Below are 25,010 nucleotides of genomic sequence, written 5' to 3' on the forward strand. Positions count from 1 at the left end.
CGATCCAAAGGGAGAGGCGGGTAAGAAATAAATTATTATTATTGTTGTTGTTGTTGTTGTTGTTGTTGTTGTTATTATTATTATTATTATTATTATTGCCTGTACATAGTTTTAATTGTTTAAATTGGTTTTACTGTTTTCAAATTCTGTACTGGTTTTAGCTTTATTAATGGTTTGATTTGTTTTTCGCTGTGTATATTTATTGTTTTATATTGTGTGTATGATTTTATCTGTACGCCGCCCTGAAATCCTTGTGATACAGGTTGGGATACAAATGTTGTTGTTGTTGTCGTCATCGTCATCGTCATCATCATCATCATCATCATCATCATCCCTTCCTTTGGAAATAGGAGAGATTGCCCTGAAAGCCATTAGAGCAATCTCCCATTTCCCACTGGGAAGAACACCTGGATGCTTCACTCACTTAAAATCTCCAGGCTGTGAGAGGCTGGCTGGTTTCCCTCCTGGGGAAGGGAAGCAGAAGCTGCCCCAGTAGAAGCCTCAATTTGTGTGTATGTGTGTGTGTGTGCGTAAGAGAGAGAGAGAGAGAGAGAGAGCGCAGAATGGAGGTTTGTAAGTCTCCTGCCAAGAGTAGGGTGACCATATTGAAAGGAGGACAGGGCTCCTGTATCTTTAACAGTTGCATAGAAAAGGGAATTTCAGCAGGTGTCATTTGTATATATGGGGAACCTGGTGAAATTTCCTCTTCATCACAACAGTTAAAGCTGCAGGTGCCCTGCCGTCTTTTAATCTGGCTCTAAGTATAGCTCCTGCATCTTTAACTGTGGTGATGAAGAGGGAATTTCACCAGGTTCCCCATATATACAAATGACACCTGCTGAAATTCCCTTTTCTATGCTACTGTTAAAGATACAGGAGCCCTGTCCTCCTTTTCATATGGTCACCATAGCCAAGAGCCTCCAAAACCTGGACCCAGCCATCATCATCATCATCATCATAGCATTTCCTAGAATGATCGCCCAAACTTCCCCCAGCAGGGTGCCCTTCATATGTGTTGGACATCAACTCCCAGTACCCCCAGCCAGGTTTGTTACCTGTTTCCTGATATGACTTTGCTAAAAGGGTATAATAATGCTCCAGAGTGTACTGGGAGAGCCGCAAGTTCTCAAGGCCATGGACAGAATCATTTCCCCTCAACCATCTGTACAGTACGTCGTTTTCATCATAGCCCCCTATAGATAACAGAAAAAAGCAGTGTGAGGTAATGAGCACCCAAGTGCTTGTCGCTGCCTCCTTCACTTGACTCTAACTCTCGCTTAGGGGTTCCGCTGTAACCTGACTGGGTTGATTTCTAATGCAGATACTGAAGTTGCACTAGTGTGGATAAGGACCCCAAATCCACTTCCTATCCAATTCTGATTTTCTTTCCATTTAGTGGGGAAAGCATCAGTGTTTGGACGTGCAGAGTCTTCTGTGAGCGAACTGTGGTTAAGAATGGAGCTGCATAGCCAACGTGCAGCCCCGTAGGAAGAAAAGAGAGCGCCTTTGTTTGGGTACAAGTTTTGATACACATTGAGCTGTACTTCAGATGTACTCCTGCAATTCCCAAAACCAAGGATGTTCGGCAGAGTTTCTGTGGCTCTCTGAAATAATGGGGTGGAAAAGTGGAAAACTCCATGGAAACAGCCCGACTCCTGCTAATAATAATCCCTTCTCACACTTGGCTGTCTGGCCCTATGAGTTGTGAAGCTCTTCCACACTTTTCGCTTGTTGTGAGTTGCAACTTTGCCACCTATGGCTCTTCACCTTGACTCTCTTTAACATTGGGCCTTCCATCTTCCCTTCAACTCCTACTCTTCCTGAGCACTCATTAGAAATAGTTCTTCCCGCTTTCAGCTGGTAAACAATTGTACCACTAAATAGTTACTCGGCTGAGTAATAATAATGATGATGATGTCAATATTCCTAGCCTAGAAGGCCTGCCGTAACATTTTGCATAGCTCCACTGGACAAATATCTACACTTTCTACTGAAAGGTGTCTGTTTGAGCTCCTTCAGATGGGGAGAAATCACGTTCCCTTACCATGGCTCTGCTTCCTGCTTCTCTTCCGCTTCAGCAATGAGCTGTAATTACATGAGGAAGAGAGTGGCAACCATGTGGCTTGTACAGCCTCAATGCAGTTGAATGGGACAGTGCCCTCTAGTGGGCATTTTACAGCGCAACTTTGCCTGCACATGGCAGGAAAACCTGACAAATATCAAAATTTCCCTGAAGAGGTTTTAATTTTAGCGCTAAAACCGGAAAATGGAGTGGGAAATGCACAGGAGGCTGACATCATCGTCAGAATGACCTGCAATCATTCGTGAGTGCTCAGTAATGAACATGCTATAAAGTTCGTTGAAAGGCGCTCTCAGTCAGCCTTCCCATAACTTGTTGACCTCCAGTTGTTTTGGACTTCAGCTTTTATCATGGCCAAGGACCATGCTGGCTGGTGGTAATGGGAGTTGTAGTTCAACACATCTGACTGGAGATCACCAGATTGGTTTAAAAGGGTGGTTATTTGGGGCTATTTCATACTGTTGGTTTTGCTTTAAATCAGCTTGCTTTAACAAGCAATGTTGTCTCAGTTTGTCAAGCTATTTAATTAAAGCTCTGCCACTCAATACAAATGGCAACACTGGTATATACCCATTTGTCTTTATGACAAACAGCCAGAAATTCTGTTTCCTGCTAAACAAAATGACTACATTTTGCGTATGACAGTACAGGATGTGCTAATTTCCCCAGGTACAAAACATCCATATACGACTTTTTCAAAGTTTCTGCCCAGTTCATAATAACGATAACTGCATACTTAGGGAAACTTTATAATAAATGACTGATTGTTGTAAATTCATCTAGCATATATTTAAATAGCATTAATTTATCCTAATGGCATCTCTAGTTGGCAATGAGCATATAATTTCATAAGAATAATATGGCACAGTTGCTTGACATAGGGCCCAATTACTCACTCTCTCTTCCTCTCTCCCTCATTTTTTCAAGGCTAAGCCCAGCTACATTTTAAAACAAGAGGCCAATCATTATTATTTCAGTGTCTGTGCATTGTAATAAAGTTAATCATGGTAAACTAATATGATTTTAATGTGAAAATAATAGGCACTTTCATAGGAACTCCATTCTAGTAGCTGGCAAGTAAAGCCTGTTTAAAAATAATAATAATGAGATTTCAGACATTACTTGAATCGGTAACAAAGAGACAAGTCCTCAAGCTATTCAGTTCTCACACATGCCCAAGTGTTTCTTTAGAATCTATGGTTTCTCATGACTCCATGAGCAGCAAAAGCCTATAACTCTTTAGAGCCACGATTCCCCAATGGTGTGCGAGGGCACGCTAGTGTGGCACAAGAGAATAGCTCACGCCAGGAGAAATCAACCAATCAGACCAGACATGTGGCAAAAGTCCTGGCCCAGAAGGGAAGCTGCCCACTGCTACTCTTGCCTTGTCTCCTTCCAATCAGCATAGAAGGTAATTTCATAGAATCATAGAATCATAGAACAGCAGAGTTGGAAGGGGCCTACAAGGCCCCTTCCAAGGCCATTGAGTCCAACCCCCTGCTCAATGCAGGAATCCACCCTAAAGCATCCCTGACAGGTGGTTGTCCAGCTGCCTCTTGAATGCCTCTAGTGTGGGAGAGCCCACAACCTCCCTAGGTAACTGGTTCCATTGTTGTACCGCTCTAACAGTCAGGAAGTTTTTCCTGATGTCCAGCTGGAATCTGGCTTCCTTTAACTTGAGCCCGTTATTCCGTGTCCTGCACTCTGGGAGGATTGAGAAGAGATCCTGGCCCTCCTCTGTGTGACAACCTTTTAAGTATTTGAAAAGTGCTGTTATGTCTCCCCTCAATCTTCTCTTCTCCAGGCTAAACATGCCCAGTTCTTTCAGTCTCTCTTCACAGGGAGAGAGACTGCATCCCCAGTTTGGGTGCAATGGCTGGGGCATGCTGTGAGTTGTAGGACTTTTTTTCTGCCCAAACACGCATAGGATTGCACACTTAATCACTTGCAATGCAAAGACAGAGCAGGAAGTCTCACCTTCTGCTAGAGATGCTTGAGGAATTCAGTTTTTGTGAATTCCTAGATAAAACATCCTGATCAACACCTTTGTGGAATGAAACTTAGCTGTGCCCTGGATATTTTGACACTGTTTAAATGTATCAAAATATTTATTTATTTATTTATTTATTACATTTATAGACCGCCCCATAGCCAAAGCTCTCTAGGCAGTTTACAAAAGTTAAAAACAGTGAACATTAAAAACAAATATACAACATTTAAAACCATCAAAAGCATACAAACAACAATTTCCATTTAAAACAACTGTTCTGGGGTCAGTTAAAAACAAACAAATTCAGCCCATGTTGTTAACTGCCTGGGAGAAGAGAAAAGTCTTGACCTGGCGTCGAAAAGATAACAATGTTGGTGCCAGGCAAACCCCGTCGGGGAGACCATTCCGTAATTAGGGGGCCACCACTGTAAAGGCCCTCTCCCTTGTTGCCATCCTCCGAGCTTCCCTTGGAGTAGGCACTCAGAGGAGGACCTTAGATGTTGAGCATAGTGTACGGGTAGGTTCATGTCGGGAGAGGCTTTCCGTCAAGGATTGTGGTCCCAAGCCATGTAAGGCTTTATAGGTTAAAACCAGCATCTTGAATGGGGCTCGGAAACATATAGGCAGCCAATGCAAGTGGGCCAGAATCGATCTTATATGTCTGAACCTTCTTGTTCTGGTTATCAATCTGGCGGCTGCATTTTGCACAAGCTGCAGCTTCCAAACTGTCTTCAAAGGCAGCCCCACGTACAGCGCGTTGCAGTAATCTAATATGCATTTAAATATGCATTTTGAGAGAAAACGGGCAGATACATTATGGCAGAAGTAGGTAGCTGGTGCTCTCCAGATGTTTTGCACTACATATCCCATGAGCCTGAACCAGCAGAGTCAAAGATTATGAGATACTACTCTTGCCTACGCAAAAGTAGGCAAAAGGAAGTGTGCTTATGTTGCTGGGGACCACGAGCGAGAAGGTGCTAGTGAGTTCATATCCTGTATGAAAGGGATCTGGTTGGCCACTGTGTGAACAGAATGCTGGACTAGATGGGCCTTTGGTTTGACCCAGCACAGCTCTTCTGATTTGATTCTATATATCAGAAAATAAAGTGAAAATGGTTCCTTTTTGAAATCGTTATATATTTGAAAGGGCAGGTGAAAACTTTTAAAAGGTAAAGGACAGAGATGAGATGTTTGAACTGGTCACCTAAATATGAATAAACAAATTCAAAACCAGTCAGACAAAATATTTTCACCTGCCTGTAGAATGTGATACTTACAGCTTTCCATCTGCAGTTTACACGTCTGGGTATCCAGAGGGTATTTTGACAGGTCCATGTTACATGCAACAGTGGTTGTGATTCTGCAAAAGGAGAAAGCACTCTGTGAAGTTATTTACTGCAAAGCATCTATATTTTTCATTGCGGTCCGGAGGTGGCAACATTGCCATTTTGAAGAATAAACAAATGTTGCATTTTGGGGAACTGCAGTCTGGGCTACCCTTCAGTTAATGGTTTTGCTAGTGTAAAGTGGAAGAGTTACCGCTTGGGAGTCCCCTCCCAGAACACCCATATGGCTTCCCCTCTCTTGCTTCATCATGGTGGCTATTAACACCCAAAAAAGGAGAAAAACTGACTGGGGAGAATGTAGAGCAACACACCTGAAGGACATCAGGTTGGAGAAGACTTGCCTAGGCATAGAGGATGTAGTCAGCAATGGTCAGGCGAATATCAAAGAACTTTTAGATAAAGAACAGTATGAGTTAAGGGCCTGTTCAGACAACACTCTAACCCAGTGGTTCTCAACCTTCCTAATGCCACGACCCTTTAATGCAGTTCCTCATGTTGTGGTGACCCCCAACCATAAAATTATTTTCGTTCTTCTCTACACGATCCATTGTCATGGGATGGTTTGCTAATGAAAATAATACATAACAATAGCTTTAATAATACAAAAGATGATACATGACATAGTTCAGTCAATACAGTTTCCTAAGACCATCGGAAATATGTGTTTTCCGATGGTCTTAGGCGACCCCTGTGAAAGGGTCATTTGACCCCCAAAGGGGTCCCGACCCACAAGTTGAGAACCGCTGCTCTAACCCATGGTTAGGCTGCTAACCCTTTTGCTGAAAATGGTTAGTGAGTGTGTTTAAACCGTAGTTACGTAGCCACCAGGGTTAGGAATGGTTGACATGACACGCTAACTCACGGTTCACATAACACGGTAAGCCATAATGTTTAGCTCAAAATGCATAACCACCGTGGCTTCGGATGTCATCTGAACAGAGGCACTGGGAATGTATGAGCCATACGGTTTTAATGGTGTTTAATAAATAAGTAATGTCTGAATTCCTGGTGTCCTGTGGAAGTCTTTGTTATAGCTAAGAATATATGCAAGACAAGTGTAGTAGTATTGGTAGAAATATTACTTGCCATTCCCATTATCACTTCACCTCATTTCCTCCTGCTGCAGTTCTACAACCACCTATCCAGTTCCCAGAATACAGTCTAAGACAGGGGTCCCCAACCTTTCTGAACTTGTGGGCATATTTGGGAATTTGAGAGACTGCTGTGGGCACCACCACAAAATGGCTCCCATGGAGGATGTGGCTAGTCACATAATGGCTGCCCTGGGAGCCTGGCTAGTCAAAAAACAAAAAGGGGAGGGAGAAATAGTGAGGCGAGTGGGCGAGTGGGTGGCAGGGAGGGGAAAATAAGGCAAAGGGGGTACAGTGGGGTGAAACAGCAAGGTAAAGAGGTGGTGGGGAGTGAAATAGTGAGATTAGAGGCTGGGAATGGGGAGACACAGCAAGATAAAGGGGTGAGCGGGAGAGAAACGGGAAGGGTAGGGGCTAGAGGAAGAGCGAAAAAAGTTGGCCAGGGAAGGTAGAGAAATACTGAGGAAACGGGTTGGTTGGAGAGAAATTGCAAGGCTAAAGGCTGGGAGTGGAGAGATAGAGAAGGAATAAAGGGGAAAGGTCTGCAGGGCTGGAAGAAGTTTGGGCGGGGCCAGGAAGCAACTCTTTCTCTCTTCCTGCCCAGTGAACAGCTGATCAGTGGCAGGTTCACGAACAGGAAGGAGATCCTGGCGCCTAACGTTTTTCAAGTTTTTTTTTAATTAAAAATAATTTTTAAGGGGATTGCAGAGCTTCACAGGTGCCTTTGGAGGTCCGCGCAGGAGCTGTTTTGGGGATCACTGGTCTAAGAGAAGCTCTCGAAAGAAGTTCTGAATTGGGGTACCAAAGTGTTACTAAGAACATGCAATAATTGCCATTAGTGTAAAAAAGCTACTGGTGTACACAAAGAGAAATGAAAATAATAATGAAATGTGCAACCAGGCAGTTAGAGCATCATCAGATGGGGGCAATCGTGGTTCCTTGCTGTTGCTTCTCCACCCCCGCTTCTGTCCCACAATACTTCCTTGTTCTTCCCGGAGAAGAAAGAGGAAATAAACAAAGACCACATGGCCTATTTAGGTGCTATTTTATCGCATTGCTTTTCCTACACAGAGCAGGAAATGGTGGCACATTCCGTCGCCCCCCCCCCAAAAAAAAACAAATTAAAAGGGGTCAATTTTTTGACAGAAAAAAGGCAAGAAGGAGCGGGAGGTGTGCAGGAGGTGGACAACATCATCTATAGGACGTACAAAAATCTGTGAGTGGACAGTAGTGAGTGTGCAATAGACACTTGTCTGATGACCCCCATAGTTTCCTCAGTTTGAGACAACCTTCAGGTATTCTGTGTCCAATGGGTGTCAAATGGACCCTGAATTCCTGAAGGCTGTACCCATCTAAAGCCTTTCTGTTATTGGGGATTCATTTCACACACACTACTCTTCACTCCTACAGTAAGGCTGCAATTCTGTGCACATTTACCCAAACTCAATAGGATTTGCTTCTGAATACACATGCACAGGATTGCACTGCAAGACTGCCCACAAGACTTACCGCAAAGCGTATAAGACGGTACCATTGGAGAACAACCGTATAAGCCGATTCTCTACTGTGACCTCATGTAAGAAAGACCTTTTCGACTCCACGATATACGTGTCAGGCACCCACAGGTATTTAACCAACCGGGCATCCAGAGTAAAACTCTGGTTCCCCTTAAAAACCAAACGGGGATCTGTCCAGCGTTGCCGCAAATATATTGTAGCTGTGTAGTCCTAGGAAAGACAGCAAGCCATGAGAAGATATTCAGAGCTTTGTTATGTGTAAAAATAAATAAATAACATGCCTCGATGTCCAAATTAGGCTTATATCGTACAGTTGCCCAGCCTTTTAGGGCTGGGGGGAGGGGAGGGGAGGGGTGTTTCCAGGCAATGGCGATGTCTTCTATTTGTAACCCTCCCATTTTTCCTCACAGCTTCTTCCTTGATTTTTTTTTACCACAAAAAAAACCTGTTATGGTGGAAATACGGAATAGCTACACCACCCTTCCCCAACCTGGTGCCCTCCAGCTCTGTTGGACTAGATCTCCCAACATGCCCCAGCCCTGGTTGCGGCACAGTGGGATTTCTCATCCAACATAGCAGGAGGTTGGGAAAGGCTGAACTACATAATAATTTTTCATAGTTGATGCTAGGAGCTGTCCAGAGAGAGCTTTGATCTCCTTCTGCAAAGCGTATACCTAGTGAATGCACCACTCATTTTGCAGATCATGCTGATATTGACAAACTGGGTTCCTTGTAGCTCTCAGGCTGCTCTATAACTAATCCATATTCTTCTATTTTACAGGTTAATTGATTAGTTAATTACTTGTACTTATATCCCACATCTTAATTGTGGGGATTTCCCAAGACAGCTAATAAACCCAGAAATATAAAACAAGCACTATAGAATCAAACTGAAAATTAAACAAATAAAACAGTAAACAAATGACCATTTAGCAACAGCAGCAGCAAGCCTTATTAAAAGCAAAGGGGGGGAAAGTGTTGGATCCTGGAATGGATCCTGGTTATGTTTTCCATTGATTTGTTAATTGCTGAGGATCTGGAGGAACAGAAGACTCAGCAGAAACTTAAAGGTCAACTCTACACCTGGACATTGAGTGTCATAATTGAATAATTGTCTAACTGATTGTCTTCAATTAAGGGTTGCAAGGAGTTGCATCATTGTACAGTTTGTCTATAAAAGTAAATGTATTTTCAAGTTCCTGTATAACTTCCATGTCCCTCATGTGAGCTGTATTAACTGACCATTTGTAAGTATTTGTATCTGTACTGCCATAACTAAATTATATATTTATTTGCCAGTAAAAAGGTTTATTTTAACCTACATAAATCTCTGTCTTAATTCACGTCTTTGCTGACTTGGCTGAGAACCGCTGTAATCTCTGCTAGTCTCTGTAGGGCCCAGACAGAGACTTAACACAAAAGGTTATATGCCAGAAACCCAGTCTGTGCAATAAGTAAACAGCTTCTAAAGCCATAACTCAACAGGTTATGGGCCCAGTACCCCAAGCTGAGCCATAACGCACGAGTTTTTCTCAGCAAGTGCAGTAGGACTGAAGAATTAAGCCGTGGTTGATTAAATTCCTGAGCGTCTTTGTAAAAGTCATTGGAACAGACAACCAGAAGCTATTTCGGATAGCGGTGTCTGGAAAATCACACGGAAGCATTGCGAGTCCAGGACATGACATTAAATACAATATCTGGCAGATTGATAGAAGAACATCAAAAGAAAAGTTTAAGAAAGCAAGCCCAAAGCAGTTCAGGCGACAAACCAGACGCATTTTCAAAATGGTCTGGGTATGAAGGGGTTAAGGCTTTGGTGAAGAAGGAGGAAGATGAGTCAGCATTTTCAACTTCGAAAAAGTCCAAGCCTAAAAAGTTTCTTCTGTGCTTCAGATGTCAGAAATTGGGGCATATTCAAAAGGATTGTAGAGTCAGATTACAATCAGAGCCCAAAAAAGAAGAAAAACCCCGAGGGAAGAGTAAATCAGCGCAGCTAGTCACAGCAGAAGTGAGAAGTCAGCTCTGCAGGCAAGCGGAAGGAAAGAGCAACAATTGGCTCATAGACTCGGCTTGTTCTACCGTGATTTCTAATAGACGTGTTTTTTTCCGGAACTTCAGGGACTCCTCTGAAAAGTCTATAGCGCTGGCTGATGGGACGAAGATCCAAGCGTCTGGGGAAGGAACGTGCTTCTTACCTTTTTTGAAAGAGTGCTTTGAGAATGCATTGTTTGTTCCCAGTTTGAATTTTTCCCTTCTAGGAGTTTCCAATATGACAGAAAAGGATTTCTGTGTGTCTTTTGAAAAAGACAAATGCTTTATTCGTAAGCATGGACTCCTAAGAGGAATGGGAAAGCTGAAAAATGGATTGTATTTCATTGATGCCAATCCTAATGAGGAAGGAGTTTCAGAGATACAAGCAGGTTGTATGGAAACTAATGAAACTGATGAAAATGTGCCTAATCATGACAATTGCATCCATTTATTTCATAGAAGACTTGGACATTCAAGTTTTAAGGTTCTGAACAAAACTCTGAGTTTTTCAGAGGGAGTAAAAGTTCAGGGGTGCAAGAAGTACCTTGATTGTTCTATATGCAAAATTGCTAAGTCTAATGTTATGAATATTCCACGTGTCAGAGACTGGCAGCATAAAAATGTTCTGGGATTGATTCATATGGACTTGGCTGGCCCTTTTCCTGAGAGCTATGGAAAAGCCAGATATGCATTAATCATTTTAGATGATAAGACCCGTTTCTCGTGGGTGTATTTGTTAAAGCACAAATCAGAATGTTTAAGCACGGTGAAAGAATGGGTTAAATTTATAGAGAGAAATCTGCAGAAGCAAGTACGGAAATTTTTGACGGATCAAGGAGGAGAGTTCTAGTCGTTGGATTTCAAGCAGTTTTGTAAAAAGACTGGCATAAATCATAAATATTGTAATCCGAAGAGCCCGTGGCAAAACGGAAATATAGAAAGGAGGATCGGTGCTTTAAAGGAGAAGATGGAATGCTTGATGAAAGACGCAAAGGCAGAGCCACAATTATGGGGAGAAGCGTTTGTGGCAGCTAATTACCTTTGCAACAGGACTTGGTCTAAATCCATTAATAACATTCCTTTTTCTTTACTTTACAGCAAAAGACCAAACCTCAAGCACTTAAGAACTTGGGGGAGTTTTGCAATTGTAAATGTTCCACTTTCACAGAGACGGCAAAGTTCTCCAAAGGGAATCAGAATGAGATTTGTAGGTTATGAGTACAATAGCTGGCGGTTCCTGTGCGAAGGGGGTAGGATAGTGGTCTCCAGATCAGCTAGATTCAGTGAGCAAAACTGGAGAGAGGTGCACGACAACCCGGAAGTCGTGGTGGAACTAGATAGCAGGCAAGAGCCTGAGTTGCTAGTGACCAGTCCGAGTATAGAGGCTCAAGAGTTAGCAGAGCAGGAGAAGCAGGAAGAAGTTCCTAGAAGTTCTCAAAGAGCAAATAAAGGCATACCTCCTAAAAGGTACAGCTTTGATGCTTGTTATGTAAATTATGAGCCTAATTCCTACTCTGAAGTGAAGAAATTGAATTCTTTAGAGAGACAACAGTGGGAACGTGCCAAGCAAAGGGAGCTAGATAGCCTTAGAGAAAAAGGAGTCTTTAAGGAAGAAGCGAGTTTGCCAGTAGGGCAAAAATCTCTAAACTGCAGGGTGTTTAAACGCAAGCAGTTAGAGATAGGGTGAAGAAATTCAAGCCTCGGCTGGTCGCCAGAAAAGTTAAGGAGGTAGTTTGAAATTGAATTTTCTTCCAAACTGTTAAATCCCTTGTTGTTGAAAAGAGTTTTTCCTAGGTATTGAAAAATGATCAAGCAGATGACAAAAGTTTTTGCTAAGCAAGTGAATGCAGGAATGAAAAGGGGGGTGGGAAACCCATGGAAATGGAAATGTGAAGCAAACTGCAAGGAAACAGCTTTAGCAACTTCAGGCTTGTATCATTTGGTGGTGAGAAATGTTGTTATGTTCAGTGAACAGTTTTGTTTGTCTGTTTTTGTTGCCATTCTCAGCAGGTTTGTGATGACGTTTGAAAAGATAGGAAGCAAGAGTTTGTGGCGTTTTCCTATGAGGCTAAGTATTGTGCTGGTGTGTGGTGAAGTTACTTGGCTGATCCAGTTAATAAAGGACTTTAAGGTCTCGGTGGAGAAGCCAGTGACAGTTAAAGTTGAAGCACATAGTCATAAAGTTTCAAAATGTGAAAATCACATAGAGAGTGGAGTTTTGAGGTTAGCTTATTGTGAAACACAAGAAAACCTTGCAGACATGTTCACAAAACCACTAGGTCCCACCAAACACAGAGAAGTTTGTGAAACGTTAGGTTTCAGGGAGGAAAAAGTGTAAATAACTGTACAATGTGTTATTGTTAATCAATGTGTAAACATAAGAAGGGGTGTTGGATCCTGGAATGGATTCTGGTTATGTTTTCCATTGATTTGTTAATTGCTGAGGATCTGGAGGAACAGAAGACTCAGCAGAAACTTAAAGGTCAACTCTACACCTGGACATTGAGTGTCATAATTGAATAATTGTCTAACTGATTGTCTTCAATTAAGGGTTGCAAGGAGTTGCATCATTGTACAGGTTGTCTATAAAAGCAAATGTATTTTCAAGTTCCTGTATTGGTAGCAGAGGATGGTAGCCATAACTCAACAAAAGCAGTGTCTTTCTTTCTAAAAATAAATTGAGAAAGAGCCAGGCAAGATGCATGGGGATGGTGATTTTTCCAAAGGCAAGGTGCCACAACCAAAAAGGCTCCATCTTGTTGCACCAAATGGGGTCTTTCTGAGCAGTCTGCTGTCTGCAGTAGGCTATATTAGTGCATGATTCGTTTATTCTGTTTTTGAGCCCAATTTTAAAGTGTTGATCTTTAAGGCTGTAAATGAGAGCCACTGTGGTGTAGACTACACTGTGGTGTAGACTGTTGTACTGGGACCTGGGAGGCCTGGGTTCTAGTCCCCACATGACCATGAAGCTCACTGGGTGACTTTGGGTCAGTCATTGACTCTCAGCCTACCTTACAGGGTTGTTGTGAGGCTAAAATGGAGAAGAGGAGGACTATGTGAGCCACCTAGGCTTTCTTGCAAGGAGAAAATATAATATAAATGGGATATAAGTGTAATGTTAAGCTTTTTTAATGGCTTAGGACTTGGATATCTGAAGGCCCACTTGCCCCATTGCAAGCCAGCCTGGGTATTTAGATTTGCAGAGAAATCTTCTCTTGGTGTCCCACCAATGTCAGAGGTGTGTTTGGTGGGAGCATGAGAAAAGGCCTTTCAGTGCCCACACCCAGACTTCAGTATTCCCTCCCTCAGGAGATTTGCCTCACTCCCTGTTTGATGGCACTCAGTGGTATGTGTGTGGGGGATCTTCCTTTTTTGGCTATCTTATAGCCTATCCGTTGGCTACTTGTACATATGATTATTGTTGTCTTTGTTTTCAGTGCTGTTTATTTCTTCCGCGTGTCATTCTATCTTTTAAAACATATTTTAGTTTGTATTTTCATGTATTTCCTTTCTGCTGTTAGCTGTCTTGAGCAATATTCTGTTGGAAAGATATGATGTAAATATAATGATAAATTAATAAATCAATAGAGGTTGGACAAGTTCATGTGGGAGGAGGTGATTCCAATGGAGGCTGGTGGCTCTGATGTCAGTGGGGCAGTGAACCCACCCCAGGTTTCAATCAAAACCTGCTCCTTTAAAGTTCTGAGCAAAGCCCAGAGTGGATCCACTGCCCCACTGATATCAGAGCCATCAGCCTCCACTGGGGGCCTTGCTAGACCTACCTGATAATCTGGTGGGGAGTCAGGGCGAGGCCACGCTGCAGCTAGTGCGCGCCGTCACCCCTAGCTAGACGTAACACGTCTAGCCCCGTCGCGTCCTCCAAGTTTTTTTTTATCTTAAAGGGCCATGTGCGCAGGAGCACACCAACGGAAAAGTAAGTAGTTTTTTTTTAAAAAATAAAGGGTTCCCCGCTCCCCCTGCCCCTGATTTCCCCCCCACAATGTCTGATGCCCCCTGCCCGCTTGCTCGCCCGTCCTCCCCCTACTCGCCATGCCCATCCCCGTTCTTCTTCCCCCTGTCCGCCATGCCCGTCCCCATTCTTCTTCCCCCCGTCCACCATGCCCGTCCCCACTCGCCATGCCCATCCCACTCGCCATGCCCACCCCTGCTCGCCATGCCCGTCCCCGTTCTTCTTCCCCCTGTCCGCCATGTCTGATGCCCCCCCTGCCCACTCGCCAGCCCACTCACCATGCCCACCCGATCACCCACCTGCCATGTCTGATGCCCCCTCCATGCCCCCCCCATCCGTGATCTCCCCACCCTGGCTCCAACTCTTCCCCCCATCTCCCCCCCTGTGATTCCCCCCCCAGCCCGATGGGCACAGCGCTCCTATGGAATGCTGTGCCCAGTGCGTGGCTTCTCCCGGCTACTCGCGAGTAAGCGAGCAGCCGGGAAAAGCCACGGACCCTGCTAGACCTTCCACAGCCCCAGCCTCAGCCCAGGGCTGCAGAAAAGCCAGGCCATAAGTGGATCCGGTTATCCCAGGTCAAGAGAGGACTTAGCCCGGCCTGACCCCAGGATCCCCTGTGCGTCGTCTGGATGCACAGCAGGGAGCCCAGGCCTCACACCGGGCTAAGTCCTCATCTAGCAATGGCCTGGGTGATTCTCTGGGTATCCTGATTCCAAACCACTTAGGGATTTAAAGGTCAATTAACTTGGTCCTGGAATCAAATTGGTAGCGAGTGTAGTACTTTTAGTATTAGCAATATATATTCCCTAGTATTAATACCAGTTAGCAGTCTGACTGCTGTATGCTGTACCAGTGACTGTTTCTGAACAGTCTTCAAAGGCAGCTCTACATAGAGTTCATTGCAGTAATCTAATCCAGGCATTATCAGGCTTTTATCACGCCCTTTGACAAGGAAATCTGGAAATACCCCCATTAAAACCCCTTGTCTGTTGTGGAAAGGTGCTCAAGCACCCAGAAATACTCTGATGCCTTCCCCCCCCCTTCCCCTCCTTGCTTTAGAATTTGGAGACACAGAAAGCCTCTTGGCCAGTTGTTAAAGGCTGTCCTGACCTCTTGGCTCCTTATCTGCCATGATCACGCGCTGCTTTTTCCTTAAACACATCTGCTTTATGTTTAGGAACCAGGACAGACATGAAGGCGCATCGCTTCATTGTTTATCACCTAAGTCCTTTGACTGGGCAGTTTGGAATGGTCAGGGTATATTTGGGACTTTCCAAAAGATCCTTGGGAAGGGGCTTATCAAAGAACAGAATGCAACATTTTGTACTGGTCATAGACTGCCAAAATATGGCATTGTTTATGAAAGAATGGTTTACGTTTATGGAACATGTATGGGACTTGTGATCAGTCACGAGAGGGAGGAGGGAAAAGTAGGACTTCATCAGAGCAACTTTGATGAGTATAAAAGTATGCTGATGTTGATGATGGGCAGAGAGTTCAGTCTTCAGCTTGCTGGAGGTGGGCTTCTCTCCTACACGCGTAGTTCTAATAAAGCCTCTGAATCTGGACCGGTCTGGACTTGTTCCCTCCCTACTGGATATGGGGAAATTTCCCTAACACCCTCACACTGACTCATTCATTAAATTTTAGCCAAGGGGCACGGTGGACAGGTGGATGGACAGGCCGTCTTCATCCACTCATTACCTTTCTACATTTTCCCACTGCTTCTTCTGTCTTTTTCCTTACCGCAGGAAATCCATTTAGGAGAAAAATACGGAATCGTTGCACGATGCCTTCTAATTGAGAGCCCTCCTTCTGGAAGCACCCATATACTTTTATGGGCTGTTGAATGTAAGCAATTATATACCGTTATGTCTTAGCTAAAATAGTTTAAATTTACACCCCTGCAGGTGTGGACATTGTAGGTGAGTATTGTGGCTGCCACATTTGAACATCACCCTAGTCCTAGGTTGCCATGTGTCTGGTAAAGTATGATTCATTGTTCTCTATGGATTCAAAACATCATGTTCCACTCCACTTCACTGCTGGGTGAAAGGATTCCTTTTGTATTGAGTGTAGAGACGGTAACAAGCTTTGGAATGAAAGCTGTTAAAGAAAAAAAAGTCATGCAGGGACTTCATGTATATCATTGCTACCTTTCAGATTTTATTCTCATGCTGTTAGGGGAGAAACCTCTTCACCTAAATGATTGAGATGATGCACCATTATGCATTTCAAAGCAGTGAATTATTAATCCCAACAATGAAGGTGAAAACCCCTGGGTCATTTCTACTTCAATTATTTATCTAGCCAGAGAGTACATCTCTATAATGTTCTGCATGAGACTGGAAAATGTAAGTGGTATAGTGATGAGAACACTCCTGTATGAAGAGAATATTTGTTGATTAATAGCCTCAGAATACCTGGAAAGTTAGCTTCATGAAAGACTGTGTCAACCCATCAAAGAGTTCCTATGGGTTCCAGCCCCAATAGATTCTTGCTTTCTATAGAGCTCTGCATTTAAAGTGATGCTGGTTTTATGTATGCCGACCAATGACTTTGGACACTTCCAATCTATGCATTATTCTAATCTCAGAGATGCTTTCTTTCAGGAGATACCTGTGAGGACTAAAATCTGAAAGAGTTTGTTTGTTTGTTTTATAGAGGTATTTTAATGTCACTTTTGAGCAACTCAGAAACATAATAAAATAATACCAACCACAAATGTTTTTCTAAACCAACAACTAACTTAAAACAGCAGCATCGTAAACAAAGAGAGAGCATCAAAGGTACATCAGTGTGGTGTAGTTGAACTGGGGCCATAGCTAGACCTACTGGTCTAGCGGGACAGAGGGGTGAAGATCTCGCAATATTTTTATTGTGAGATCTCCCCCTCTGTTCACAAGCTGTGCACAACGACCTCAGAGGGAGAGGCGTCGCACCCGCCATTTTGGTTTTTTTCTTAAAGAAGAAGATGCGCACAAAAATAAATATTTCCCCCGCTCACCCCACCCCACCCCGATGGACGCAGTGCTCCTGAGGAGCTCTGTGCCCCGTGCATGGGTCCTGGCTCCTCGCAAGTAACCGCCAGGAACCGGGACAAACTGTGACGCCCGGCCACACATTCCACGGTCTTAGGCTCAGCACGGGACCATGGAAAAAACAGGCTCAAAGGGTAGGGCGAGATCCCGGGGCAAGGGATCTCTCCCTGATTCTGGGATCCCCTGTGCATCATGTGAATGCACAGGGATGATCCCGGGGATCGCCCTGGGTTTTCGTCCCATCTAGCTAAGGCAAAAGAGAGAGCATCAAAGGTACACCAGTGTGGTGTAGTGGGTTAGAATGTTGAACTGGGTGTTGGGAGAACCGGGTTCTCATTCTTACTCTGCCTTGAAGCTCACTGGGTAACTTTGGAACAGTCACTGACTCACAGCCTAACTACCTCACAGGGTTGTTGTGAGGATAAAACAGAGGGGGGGGTCATGTTGCTGCCTTGGGCTACTTACAAGAAGAAAAAATGTGGGGTATAGATTTAATAATCATAATGAAAAGAGGCTATGAAGGACTCTCATCCAATTAAAAAATCTTAGTCGATTAATCAGAAGGCTTTTAGTTCATTCATTAACTGCATACAAATACACAATTGTTCTGAAGAAACAATGCATTGCCTTTGTTTAAATGATGCCTACATGTGTTGTACTAGTCATAACGGCTATATGTTATGTACAATATGTTTGCGATATATCTAAGAATACTGCTGAGGAACATGCACTCATATCCTGCTTGTGGGCTTCTCATGGGTGTCTGGTTGGCCACAGCACGAATACAATGCTGAACTAGATAGGTCTTTGGTCTTATCCAGCAGGCCTCTTCTTATGTTCTTATCTTAGAAGAGGCATTCTTTCTGGTATCAGGGAGAAGTGGAATGCCTCTTCTAAGATGGCAGCTTCTACCCAGAGTTTCTGTATTAAAAATAATTGTTTTTAAGAATAAAATTGATGTGTAATATTCAGGAGGCAGCTTTTTAAGCAGTTAAGAGGCTTTTAATTCTACCCGACAGACTGACCAAACATTGCAGTCCTAATATCAACTCAGGCCATAGCTAGACCTAAGGTTTATCCCTGGATCGTCCAGGGGTCAAACCTGTTCATCTAGGTGACCCACAGGGGATCCAGTGCTCAGGTAGGGGCGAACCCTGGATGATCCCAGGATAAACCTTAGGACTAGCTGTGGCCTCAGAGTGTAAACAAATTCCTGGAATGCCGTTCCAGGTTTCGGTAAGTCATCAGACTTCCTTATAAAACGAAACAAAAACCATCTCTACCACTCATGCCCTGAATGAAAAGGGAAGAAATCAAGGAAGCACTATTAAAGGCATAGAAACATTCACAATGTCTATGGCTGAAGCCCTACACATCCTTCTTAGGGAGCGAGTACCCGAACACAATGGAATTTCATTCCAGGTCTGGAGCTGCAATACAATATAGGATTATTTCTCTATATACTCAGCAGGAATGATTTGCTTACCATATCACTCTCAGAAATGCTGGAAATACTTGCAACATCAAGACTCATGGCTATCATCACAGGCTTTCCTGGGAAAGTGAAAAGAAAGTTTCAGAAGCAAAAATCAAGTTTCCTGTTTCATGTGCATGGGTTAAAACACTGGTGTATATAGAAAAATATCCACACTTTCCACACCATGCATACTTTTGTACACCTCTATCATATTTATTTTTATTTTATTTATTTATTATATTTAGATACTGTCCCACAGCCGAAGCTCTCTGGGCGGTTTACAACATTTAAAAATGGTAAACATTAAAAAGTATACAAAAAAAATTTTAATTTTTTTTTACCCCATTACCCCACTTTTTTCAAAATGAACACTCCCAGCTGTTGCAACCTTCCCTCATAGGGGAGATGCTCTAGCCCCGTGATGATTTTATTTGCCCATTTCTGCACCGTTTCTAGCGCTACGATATATATATTTTAGGTTTGGTGACCACAACTGTACACACTATTCTAAATGTGGTCACACCATCGATTTGTATAAAGGCAGTATGATACTGGCAGCTTTATTCTCAATTCCTTTTCTAATAATACCTAACAAGGAGTTTGCCTTCTTTACAGTGGCCGCACATTGGGTTGATATTTTCATGAAGTTGTCCACCACAACCCACTCACGAACCCACCTGCATTTTTCTATAGGTAGCCTGCTTGCCCCTTCTTTGTAGTCCTGAACCTACTGAACCTTTTCACATCTTTCCCTGCTCGTGTCTTTACTAAAGCTTGCATTAGGAACAGGGACTACTCGATTGTGGCCCCAAATCTTCAGAAGAAGCTTTTCAATACACCTATGCTTTGCCCCTTTTGTTTTAGCATTTTGGGTGTGCCTTTAAGACATCACCTTTCAATAAGAGTTTTTTGTCTCTATTCGTATGCTACTTTGAGAGGGCACAACCCTAACAAGCAGCTTTAAACTAATTGAAATAAATCTTTAATAATAAAAGAGGATGTGTGTGTCTGTCAGTCAGTGCCATAGTGCCAAAACCATGAAACCTAGACATCTGAAACTTAACATGCACCTAGAAGCTACTTTGGTTTTAAAATGCATCAATTAATTTTAATTAATTTAAATGTCCATGTTGTTGAGGCCTGTAGCCACTAGGAGAGACTTCCCTGACCAGCAATTTGAATCCAGGGAGATTAGTACAGGAGGGGCAGAGCTATATCCCTGCCCCTCTCCCCTGCTGTGGGGCCTAAAGGAAAGGGATTAAACAGACCCCTCCCTCATGAGTCTATAGGGATACACTATGGCAGAAGTTGTGCCTAGGAATGCCAGCAACTATGGGTTCACACAGGGGCTGTCTTGTCACCATGTCTAGGGAAACACTGCACTTTCTCTGCTGCAGAGTGGTGGCAGCTAATCCCAATACAGACAGAGGGTGCAGGGTTTCCAGTGGCCCATTTGTCTTGCTGGGCCTGCCCCCTCCACCTCCCTCTCCCCAGGTGGACGGTGACCAAGCAGAGGCTGTCATCTGCCCAGGGACACCTGCACTGTGACGCTGAAGCGAGGATATACATTGAATGCACCATATTCGCCTCGCTCCAGCAAAAAACACAACTTTTTAAAATCACAGCTTTCTGAGAAAGCCCTGCAATGGCTGCGAGGTGGGTGCTGTGTTGTATAACCGACACAACGCCACCACGCAGCAACCACGGGGCTTTCAAACCATCTAGGCAGCCCCTCAGATGAGGTGGGCACAATGTGTCCACTCTGACAGCTGTTAGTTTGCTTGAAAGCTTCATCATATTAAATGAAGGGTTAATCCTAACCTGTGCGAAGCGGGTCCATTGGCAGGAGGAGGAGGAGGAGGAGGAGGAGGCATGAGCCTAGCCTTGTGTGGCACAGAGCGGTAAAGCAGCAATTTTTGCAGCTGAAACTCTCCCCATGGCCTGCGTTCGATCCCAGTGGAAGCTGGTTTCAGGCAGCCGGCTCAGGTCAACTCAGCCTTCCATCCTCCCAAGGTCGGTAAAATGAGTACCCAGTTAGCTGGGGGAAAGGTAATAACGGCCAGGGAAGGCAACAGCAAACCACCCCGCTATAAGGCCTGCCAAGAAAACGTCAGTGAAAGCTGGAGTCCCTCCAGAGAAGAAGAAGAAGAAGAAGAAGAAGAAGAAGAAGAAGAAGAAGAAGAAGAAGAAGAAGAAGAAGAAGAAGAAGAAGAAGAAGAAGACATGAGCCTAGCCTTATAACTCACAGTAGCTATAGCTGCAGAAATTTTCTGCCCAGGCCCATCTTATTATTTTATGATTCCCCAGTTCCCCAAGACATAGGGTGTTTCATGGCAGCCTTTGACAGGAAATGAATAGTACAGGAAATAGATAGTACCTTTTGTAATACTTTGTTCAGGTGGGAGGAAGCCAGCATGTACAACGGCAGTGCTGGGCTCTAGATTGCAGGTCGGACGCAGAGTGGCGCAAAATCCTGCCCAATGCAGGATGGGCACGTCTCTCTCTTGCCCCGCCCGCAAATCCCTCCCCGTGCCCAGGCTTTGCCGGGCATGGCAGAATGGGCATTCTGCTCCCATCCCTACTCCTGCTACATCAAGCAACATCTAGATTCTGCTCCCATCCCTACTCCTGCCACATCAAGCAACATTATTCTTGCCAACCAGCTGCACAAATTCAAACCTCTATCTCTGGCGAATTTATCTTCTCTATTACCTCATCCTTTGGCACATGCCCCTCTGGCATAACATCAGTTGCCTCGGGGGAAGGACCATAGTTCAGTGTAGTGTCATCAACTATTCTTGCTTCTGCCTCAACCACCACCATTTGGAAGAAGAACCAACTATTAGATCTGTTTGTTTGCCTGTAGGCATGTTTTGTAAAGATCAGCATTTTAACTTGGTTGTTTGTTTGTTTTCCGGCTCCCCTCTTTCCCCCATGCCAGGTCCATTTCTCTGGTCTGTTTCTCTTATGAGACTTTTTCAGGTGCTGAAGTTGTATACACAATTATGTGAGAGAGAGCACCCTTGAACCGCTGAGAAGATGTGTATAGGATTGGGCTGTAAGTGATCTCTGTAATTCTCAAAGCTGTTGTTAGCTGCTCTGACTCCTTGGGATAGGGTGAGATATTAAAATAAAATCAACCAGTCTCATCCACCATCTGACACATTTCAAACTGCTTGAATTACTGCATGGCTGCTAACGTATTTATTATTACTAGGTTCAAAGGAGTGCACACAATGCACACAAATATTTAGCAATAACAACACCCATATTTAGCAAGGTGTTCTTCATTGACCTGAAACTATTCAATTGCATTTTTGGAGCAAGGAAAATATTAGGTATTGTGCAATGGTGGGGGGGTGGGATCCTTGAAAATGGTTATGTGAACCCGATGCTTGCCTGAAACTTGCCATTCGTCTCATAAGGAGCCACTGTATTCCTCTAAGTCAAGAGCTGATTTAAACATTCAGAATGAGAATGGGATACAACCCCCCTCGCGTCAAAATCTCCTTGCATAAAGCAACATGTATTTCACCACAAAACATAAGAACACCCCTAGACCAGACCAAAGGCATTCTGATTCCACAGTGGCCAACCAGGTACCTCTGGGAAATTCACAAGCAGAGCAATGGCATAATGGCCTTCCTGCAGCAACTGGCACTGAGAGGCTAGTAGCCACTGATAGTCTTGCACTGGCTGCCTACACGTTTCCGAGCCCAGTTCAAAGTGCTGGTTTTTAACCTATAAAGCCTTACATGGCTCGGGACCACAATACCTGATGGAACGCCTCTCCCGACATGAACCTACCCGTACACTGCGCTCAACATCTAAGGTCCTCTTCCGAGTGCCTACTCCGAGGGAAGCTCGGAGGATGGCAACAAGGGAGAGGGCCTTTTCAATGGTGGCCCCCCCAATTATGGAATGATCTCCCTGACGAGGCTCGCCTGGTGCCAACATTGTTATCTTTTTGTCACCAGGTCAAGACTTTTCTCTTCTCCCAGGCAGTTAACAGCACGTGCTGAGTTTTTCCTTAACTGACCCCAGAATAGTTGTTTTAAACGGATATTGTCTGTTTTTATGCTTTTGTTGGTTTAAAATTTTTGTATATTTGTTTTTAATGCTCACTGTTTTCAACCTTTGTAAACCGCCCAGAGAGCTTCAGCTATGGGGCGGTATATAAATGAAATAAATAAATAAATAAATAAATAAATAAATATTACCCTCCATGAATTTGTCTACTGCCGTCTTAAAGTCATCACTTCATTTTGCAGTAGTGAACGCCATTGTTTAATTATGTGCTGTGAGGCAACGCAGGCCCTTTTAATTATCCTGATCTTCCCACATTTCAGCTTTATTGGATGACCTCGGGTTCTAGTCTTATGAGACCGGGAGAAAAATATCTCCCACTCTACTTTCTCCACACCATGCATAATTTTATACACCTCCCTTATCTCCCCCCTACTCACTTTTTTCTAAGCTTAAAAACCCAAACATTGTAGCCTTTCCTCATAGCAGAGTTCTTAACTCTGGTTGCCCTTTTCTGTACCTTTTCCAGCTCTACAATAACCTTCTCCACCAATACAGCATTCCAAGTGTGGTGGCACCAAAGGTTTGTATAAAGTTAGGGTACTGACCTATTTATTTTTGACACCTTTCCTAATGATCCCCCTCATGGAATTTGCCTTTTTCACAGCAACCACACGCTGTGTTGACTTTTTCACTGAGCTATCCACCATGACTCCAAGGTCCCTTTCCTGGTTCACTGCCGGCTCAGCCCCCATCAGTTCATATGTGAAGTTAAGATTACTTTGCCTCAATGAACTGTCCCACATTCTTCCTCAACATTTAAATTAGGGTTTAACAAGGGTCAGCCTGGCTGAAGAAAATAAAACATACTGCCCACAAATGAGAGCTGAGGCTCTATCTGGGAACTAATTACAGCTGATAGGCTAATATTAAACAGGCAGACACATTAAACCGAACACTATGAAGACCAAGAAATTCCTCTTTGCAAGGAGGAATGACTGTTTGGCAAGTTTTTTTATGACCATAAAAGGTCCCAAGAATGACATACCACCGAAATTTGGCCTGAGATATCTGTTGTATCCTTGGGTGAGGTTCCCAAATCCAGGGAGGGATGGTGTGACCCGATAATCTGATGTGTCAACTTTGTGACCCAAGATGCACTTTCTGAAAAATGAAAAATAGAAAATCATTAGATGTGGCAGTGGACACCAGCCCATCTGCTGTGCAGCTGCAGCCTCTCTCTTCTTCTCATATGTAATATATACTAACCAAGCACAAACATCATACTGCATTTATACAGCCTTTACACTCAAGGTCTGTGGCCAACAATGCTTGTCTGTCTTTTATGGCAGGATGATGGACTGTGTCTCTTGTTGCAATGCACATGGAAAGGAAAGGAAAGGAACCTCTCATGTAAGCACTTGAGTCATTGCTGACTCTAGAGGGACGCCTGCTTTCACTGACGTTTCTTGGCAGACTTTGTAGCGGGGTGGTTTGCCATTGCCTTCCCCAGTTGCAGTTACCTTTCCCCCAGGTAGCTGGGTACTCATTTTACCGACCTCGGAAGGATGGGAGGCTGAGTCAACCTGAGCCGGCTGCCTGAGAACCAGCTTCCGCTGGGATCGAACTCAGGCCGTGGGGAGAGTTTCGGCTGCAGTAACTGCCGCTTACCACTCTGCGCCATACGAGGCACATGAGGGCATTAAAAATAACAGACCTCCAAATCCATGATGGTCACAGAAGCGAAAGTAGAATGGAATTGACAAAAGAAATTTACAGGAAAAGAACCAGTGCAGGCCCAGAAGCAGTCAAATGTGTCCCATAGGTAATGATTTAATATTATTCCACAACCATATTATAGCAAACAGAGCTGAGCACAGGAGGGAGCTGTTTTGTGAAAACATTCATCAGAATCAAAACAAGCCCCCCTCTTTCAGCTCTTTTCAAGGATGACTGCAAAAGTGTTCATTTTGGGATCCCTGATAGACTAGGATGGCCCACATAGTCTAAATGAAGAGGCAGCATTGTCCACATCTAAATGAGCTTCGTTTCGGCATAGTGACATCAAATATCCAATTTTGATTGGCTGAATAGCCCAAAGGCATCATCACATCCAGTACATGATCCCAGATTAGGTGGGCTCACTTACAGAAGAATTAAACAGAGGGTGGCAATAGCCTCTGGAACAGCAGCAAAACAGGGTAAATAACCCCCCAAAAAATCATAGCAAACAGCCACAAAAACATAACATTAAAGGGAGTCGGTGCTCAAGAGGTTGCTTTCAAAAATCACTGGAAAATATTTGGCTCAACCTTAATAGCATCCTTTGAAGAATGAGGACATAGCACTGATTTTGAAGAGCAATTTATTCTGCATGCAGCAGGTATGGTGCTTGTGCCTTCAAGAGGGGAAATAATGGGAGACACTCACAGAGGAGGGTT

The 25,010-nt window shown here is 43.8% G+C and overlaps 1 protein-coding gene across 1 annotated transcript in view; it reads right to left on the reverse strand.

The window, feature by feature from the left end:
• GABRP (gamma-aminobutyric acid type A receptor subunit pi) overlaps positions 1–25,010 on the reverse strand; it is a 42,175-nt gene that overhangs the window by 12,293 nt on the left and 4,872 nt on the right. Inside the window, exons 2-6 of the mRNA XM_063125291.1 lie at positions 23,618–23,733; positions 18,553–18,620; positions 8,017–8,234; positions 5,348–5,430; positions 1,056–1,193 (exon numbers count right to left, since the gene is read on the reverse strand). Of these exons, the coding sequence (XP_062981361.1) occupies positions 1,056–1,193; positions 5,348–5,430; positions 8,017–8,234; positions 18,553–18,620; positions 23,618–23,733 (623 nt within the window). The remainder of the gene's footprint in view (positions 1–1,055; positions 1,194–5,347; positions 5,431–8,016; positions 8,235–18,552; positions 18,621–23,617; positions 23,734–25,010) is intronic.

Source organism: Elgaria multicarinata, chromosome 4 (assembly GCF_023053635.1).
Source record: "Elgaria multicarinata webbii isolate HBS135686 ecotype San Diego chromosome 4, rElgMul1.1.pri, whole genome shotgun sequence".
Taxonomy (NCBI): Eukaryota; Metazoa; Chordata; class Lepidosauria; order Squamata; family Anguidae; genus Elgaria; species Elgaria multicarinata.